This window comes from Hylobates moloch, unplaced genomic scaffold (genome assembly GCF_009828535.3).
Source record: "Hylobates moloch isolate HMO894 unplaced genomic scaffold, HMol_V3 SCAFFOLD_7, whole genome shotgun sequence".
NCBI classification, from domain to species: domain Eukaryota; kingdom Metazoa; phylum Chordata; class Mammalia; order Primates; family Hylobatidae; genus Hylobates; species Hylobates moloch.
This window is the reverse complement of record NW_026652282.1, coordinates 115,102,413-115,108,412: the sequence shown is the minus strand read 5'-3', so window position 1 is coordinate 115,108,412 and position 6,000 is coordinate 115,102,413. Positions and strand designations below refer to the sequence as shown.

The window sequence follows — 6,000 nt, the reverse complement described above, 5'->3', positions numbered from 1 at the left end:
ACACCTGAGGATAAAAGTACAAGTATTCTTTGGAGGAATACAACAATATCCTGGGCTTCAAACTATTTATTTAAATTAAAGTCTAATGTCCACGTCATGCAATGCATGTTTGTGCAAAACCTGGTGCTAAAGCATTTGTAGATGACCTGCTTCTGTGTGAGGGTTTCATCCATAGCGGGGCAGTTCTGTCACTGTGATCTATGGAGAGTCAGCCTTTGATACAAGGGTTTGTAAGAAAAAAAAATTATTAAAAGAAAAATAAGAAAAAAGAATTTTTTTTTTTTTTTTTTTTTTTTTGGGAAAAGGGGCCCCCTTTGTCCCCCGGTGGAGTGCAGTGAAGTGATCTCGGCTCACTGCAACCTCTGCCTCCCAGGTTCAAGCAATTCTCCTGCCTCAGCCTCACGAGTAGCTGGGACTACAGGCGCCCACCACCACGCCCAGCTAATTTTTATATTTTTAGTAGCACACCCAGTTAATTTTTGTATTTTTAGTAGAGACGGGGTTTCGCCATGTTGGCCAGGCTGGTCTCAAACTCCTGACCTCAGGTGATCCGCCCACCTCGGCCTCCCAAAGTGCCGGGGCACGAGCCACTGCGCCCTGCCAGAAACAAGACATTTTAAAAAATAAGAACATTTTAAAGAAAAAATTTAATATCCAACACATAATCAAAGATAATCAAATACATCACATCATAAAGTTTTTTTTTTTTTTTTTTGAGACACGGTCTGTCGCCCAAGCTGGAGTGCAGTGGCACAATCTCGGTTCACTGCAACCTCTGCCTCCCGGGCTCAAGCAATTCTCGTGCCTCAGCCTCCCAGGTAGCTGGGACTACAGGCGTCTGCCACCACACCCAGCTAATTTTTGTGTTTTTGGTAGAAATGGGGTTTCACTGTGTTGGTCAGGCTGGTCTCGAACTCCTGACCTCAAATGATCCTCCATCTCAGCCTCCAAAAGTGCTGGGATTACAGGCATGAGCCACCGCGCCCAGCCTCAAACACATAAAGATTTAAGACACCGTGTCAGTGGTTTGAGGCTGGTATAATAGAATGCCATAGACATAATGGCTTAAACAACTTATTTTTCACAGTTCTGGATGCTAGAGGGCCAAGATCAGAGCAAAGCATGGTTCATGGTGAAGGCCCTCTTCATGGTTATATCCTTAAATTGCCTTCATTGGTATTTGGAAAGAGAGTGAGACAGAGGGAGGGAAGCGGTGGGCGGGGACAAGAAAAGCAAAACATTGTACAACAAAGGATATGTAATCATAGTACAGTACCTCACTCAGCAGAGAACAATGTTTATTTAGTCATTTTAATGAAAACACCAAATGTAAATTAAGCAAAACTTGCTAAAACTTTGTTGGGAGGATGGAGAGGATAAATGTGTGTGTGCCTATATGACAGCTAAATCCTCATCTTCAATATTTGCCAGTCAATCGGTAATATTTAAAATGTAAAATCAGGCCAGGTGTGGTGGCTCACGCTTGTAATCCCAGCACTTTGGGAGGCCAAGGCAGGCAGATCGCCTGAGGTCAGGAGTTTGAGACCAGCCTGGCCAACATGGTGAAACCCTGTCTCTACTAAAAATACAAAGATGAGCCAGGCATGGTGATGCCCACCTGTAATCCCAGCCACTCAGGAGGCTGAGGTAGGAGAACTGCTTGAACCCAGGAGGCAGAGGTTCCACTGAGGCAAGGTCATGCCACTGTACTCCAGCCTAGGTGACAGAGTGAGACCCTGTCTCAAAAAAATAAATAAAATAAAATAAAATAAAAATTAAAAATAAATAAAAAATAAAATGTAAAGTCAGGAAATAGCAACATAAGTACAGCATTTTATTTATTTGTAAATCTAATTTATCATTCAATTTCTTCTTTGATCCATGAGTTGCATGGAAGTATTAGTTGACTTACTACAATGTGGGATTTTTTTTCTATTTTGTTAATTTATGATTTAATTTCACTGTGATCAGAGAACATACTTTAGAAGATTTCAAAGCCGTTATCCTCAGCAAACTAATGCAGGAACGAAAAACCAAACATGGCATGTTTTCACTTATGAGTGGGAGTTGAACAATGAGAACACATTGACCCAGGGAGGGGAACAACACACACTGGGGCCTGTCGGGGGTGCTGGGGAGGGCGCGCATCAGGAAGAACAGCTAATGCGGGGCTTAATACCTAGGTGATGGGAAGATCCGTGCAGCAAATCACCATGGCACACGTTGACCTCTGTAACCAGCCTGCACATCCTGCACATGTACCCTGGAACTTAAAATAAAAGTCGATGAAAAAAATTTTTTAAGACTTATCGTATCTCCCTGAATATGCTCTATCTCGGTGATCATTCTATGTGCCCTTGAAAGGAATGTGTCTATTCTGCTGTTGTTAGGTATACTGCTCTGTAATTAGATGCAGTTGGTTGACAGTAAATTTCAGATCTCCATTATATCCTTATAGATTTATTTATTTATTTTTTTTTTTGAGACAGAGTCTCACTCTGTCACCTGGGCTGGAGTGCAGTGGGTTGATCTTGGCTCACTGCAACCTCCACCTCCCGCGTTCAAGCGATTCTCCTGCCTCAGCCTCCTGAGTAGGTGGGATCACAGGCGCCAGTCACTACGCCCAGCTAAATTTTTTGTATTTTTAGTAGAGGTGGGGTTTCACCATGTTGGCCAGGCTGCTCTTGAACTCCTGACCTCGTGATTCGCCCGCCTTGGTCTCCCAAAGTGCTGGGATTACAGGCGTGAGATGCCATGTCCAGCTGATATTTTTTGTCTATTTGTTCTCTCAATTGCTGAGAGATTGGTGTTAAAATATCTGACTACGACTGTGGATATGTCTATTTCTCTATATAATGCTGTCAGTTTTTACTCATGAACTTTTTTGCTCTGTTGTTAGGTGCATACATATTTAGGATTGTCATGTCCCTAGTGAATTGTTTATTTTATTATCTAATGGCCCTCTTTCTTTGGGTAATTCTCTTTGGCTTGAAGTTACTTTGTCTTATATTAATATAACCATGCAGCTTTCTTACACTTTTTGCACATTTTTTCCATCCTTTTACTTTCTTTTTTTCACGAAGCATAAATTTCTCCACAAGGGGAATTTTAATGATGGCTCTAGTTTATTCCCTCCCCAAAGGCCAACTGTAGGCTGGGCATGGTGGCTCAAATTTGTAATCCTTGCACTTTGGGAGGCCGAGGGCGGATCACTTGAGGCCAGGAGTTTGAGGCCAGTCTGGGCAACATGCAGAAACCCCATCTCTACAAAAAATACAAAAATTAGCTAGGTGTGGTAGCATACGCCTGTAATCCCAGCTACTCAGGAGGCTGAGGCAGGAGAATCACTTGAACCCAGGAGGTGGAAGTTGCAGTGAACCAAGATTGCTCCCCTGCACTCCAGCCTGGGTGACAGAGTGAGACTCTGTGTGTGTGTATATATACATATATATAATATAGATGTTTTTTAAATGGCAACTGTAACCAAATGAAGTGAACATAACCTCAAGATTGTATTTTATTCACAATAAAAAAGATCATGCTAGAACTGGATCACTTTGCCCTTTCTCTTCTTATCTCCTCCCAGTTCAAAATGTTTGCATTCTCTGAGAAAAGCAATTGGGCTCAATGCTCTCATGCCTCAGCATAATCTTAGTAGTTTCAGCCTTTTTCCGGAAAATCAACTTAGTCTGCCCACCATAGCCACTCTATTTCCTGTCATAACGCCACTTTCCCCAGGCATACAGAGAATGCTTGCCCTTCTTGTACTGTGTCACTTTGTGGTGTTGGTGATTGCTAAACTTCTTACAGAAAGTCTGGTGACTTTTAGGAATGTTCACCAGGTTTGCGAGAGCGCTATCAGCATAAAAAGCCCATCCTTTTAATCTTTCTGCATCTTTATATTTAAAATTAGTCTCTTGTAGATGGAAGAAATAGGCCGGTCAATTACTGGCTAATGACCTTTATACTTGTGTAGGCTTGATTACAACCGTGTTGGGCAAGATGGTAAAACAGCAATTTATCTGTATCTCTGCCCTGCCCATTTCCTTTCTAATTACAACATTGCTGAATAGCACTTCGCTGCCTGCTCTCCTTGTTACAAAAGTAGAAATTTCGGCCAAGCCTGGTGGCTCATGAGTGTAGTCCCAGCTGCAAGGGAGGCTGAGGCTAGAGGATCACTTGAGCCCAGGAGTTGGAGGCTACAGTGAATTGTGATTGTGCCACTGCACTCCAGCCTGGGTGACAGAGTGAGACCCTGTCTCTAAAAATGAAAATAAAAAAATAAAAACCAGCTGGGTGTGGTAGCTCATGCCTGTAATTTCAGCACTTTGGGAGGCTGAAGCGGGAGGATCCCTTGAGCCTAGGAGTTGAAGACCAGCCTGGGCAGTATAGCAAAACTCCGTCTCTACAAAAGAATACAAAAAGAAAAAAATTAGCCAGGCATGATGGTGCCTGCCTGTGGTCCCAGCTACTCAGGAGGCTGAGGTGGGAGGATTGCTTGAGTCTGGGAGGTCAAGGCTGCAGTGAGCTGTGATTGTCCCACTGCACTCCAGCCTAGGCAACAGTGAGAAAAAAAATCCACCACAACACCCAACCTCTGAAGTAGGCTCTCAGGAAAAACCTGTGTTCTTCCACATCTCATTGCCCCTGCCTCTACCACCTGCACCTACCTTCCCCAAGAAACACTATCTTGGCTTTTGTGTTTATTATTCCTTTGCTTACAAAACATAGTTTGTCACATATTATAAACCTATGTTCTGGCCACCTATTGCTGCCTTAAAAACTACCTCAAAACCAGCCCGGCGCAGTGGCTCATGCCTATAATCCCAGCACTTTGGGAGGCTGAGGCGGGTGGATCACGAGGTCAGGAGTTCAAGACCAGCCTGGCCAACATGGTGAAACCCCGTCTCTACTAAAAATACAAAAATGAGCCGGGCGTGGTGGCGTGCACCTGTAATCCCAGCTACTCAGGAGGCTGAGGCAGGAGAAGTGCTTGAACCTAGGAGGTGGAGGTTGCAGTGAGCCCAGATCGCGCCACTGCACTCCAGCATGGGTGACAAGATCGAGACTCTGAAAGCAAACAAACAAAAAACAACCTACCTCAAAACCTAGTAGCTTAGAGCATCCGCCATTGAATTGTATCTCCTGATGTTATGGGTTAGGAATTCAGGCAGGGTTCAGCTGGGTGACTGTTCTTTTCACACAGCAGATGGGCCAGTCTGGGAAGTGCTAGTGAAGTCCTCTCATCCCAAGTCTGGAGGCTTGGTGGGGTTGGGTTGAAGACTGAGTCAGCTGGGACTGTTTACTGGAGCATGGCCTCCAGAATGACTGACTCGGGGTAAGCTGAATTCTCATATGGTAGCCCAGGACATCCAGAGATGTTCCAAGAGAGCCAAACAGAAGCTAGAAGGCTTCTTACGACTTAGCCTCAGAAGCCCTGGAACTTCACTTCTGCTGCCATCTATTGGTCAAGCCAGTCTCTAAGTCCAGGCCAAATTCAAAGGGAGGGGAATTAGCTTCAGGTCTTAAGGGGAGAATTAGAAAAGCATTTGTGGCAGAGGCTAGTCACGGTGATGGGCACCTGTAGTTACAGCTACTCAGAAGGCTGAGGCAGGATCACTTGAGCCCAGTAGTTCAAGGCCAGTCTGGGCAACATAGCGAGACCCTGTCTCTAAAACTAAATACATAAATAAATAAATTAATAAAAACGCATAAATTTTAAAATAAATGGCATGGGAGAATTGGGTTAAAAAAAGAATTTGTGGCCATCTTTAATCTCTCACAGCCCCTACACAAGATTTATTTTTTAGTGTTTTTAAAGCCAGATGGTGACAGGGGCCCTGTACATGCTGAACGATCCAGAGCAAATGTCACCTTCTTATTTAGGCTTATCCTGATACCGTATTTTTCTTTCTCTTTCTTTCTTCTTCTTTTTTCTAAAAAAAATTTTATTATGGAAAGATTGAAACACATAAAAATATAGTATCATGAACCCCCACA

The 6,000-nt window shown here is 43.6% G+C and overlaps 1 protein-coding gene across 2 annotated transcripts in view; it reads right to left on the bottom strand.

Moving 5' to 3' along the window:
- Positions 1 to 744: 744 nt before the first annotated feature.
- Positions 745 to 6,000, bottom strand: part of HPRT1 (hypoxanthine phosphoribosyltransferase 1) — a 68,587-nt gene continuing 63,331 nt past the window's right edge. Inside the window, exon 11 of one of the 2 annotated variants that reach the window (XM_058441499.1) lies at positions 745 to 2,269. In XM_058441499.1, coding sequence (XP_058297482.1) covers positions 2,180 to 2,269 — 90 coding nt within the window. In that variant the 3' untranslated portion in view covers positions 745 to 2,179. The remainder of the gene's footprint in view (positions 2,270 to 6,000) is intronic. The other variant, XM_058441498.1, reaches the window with a different exon arrangement.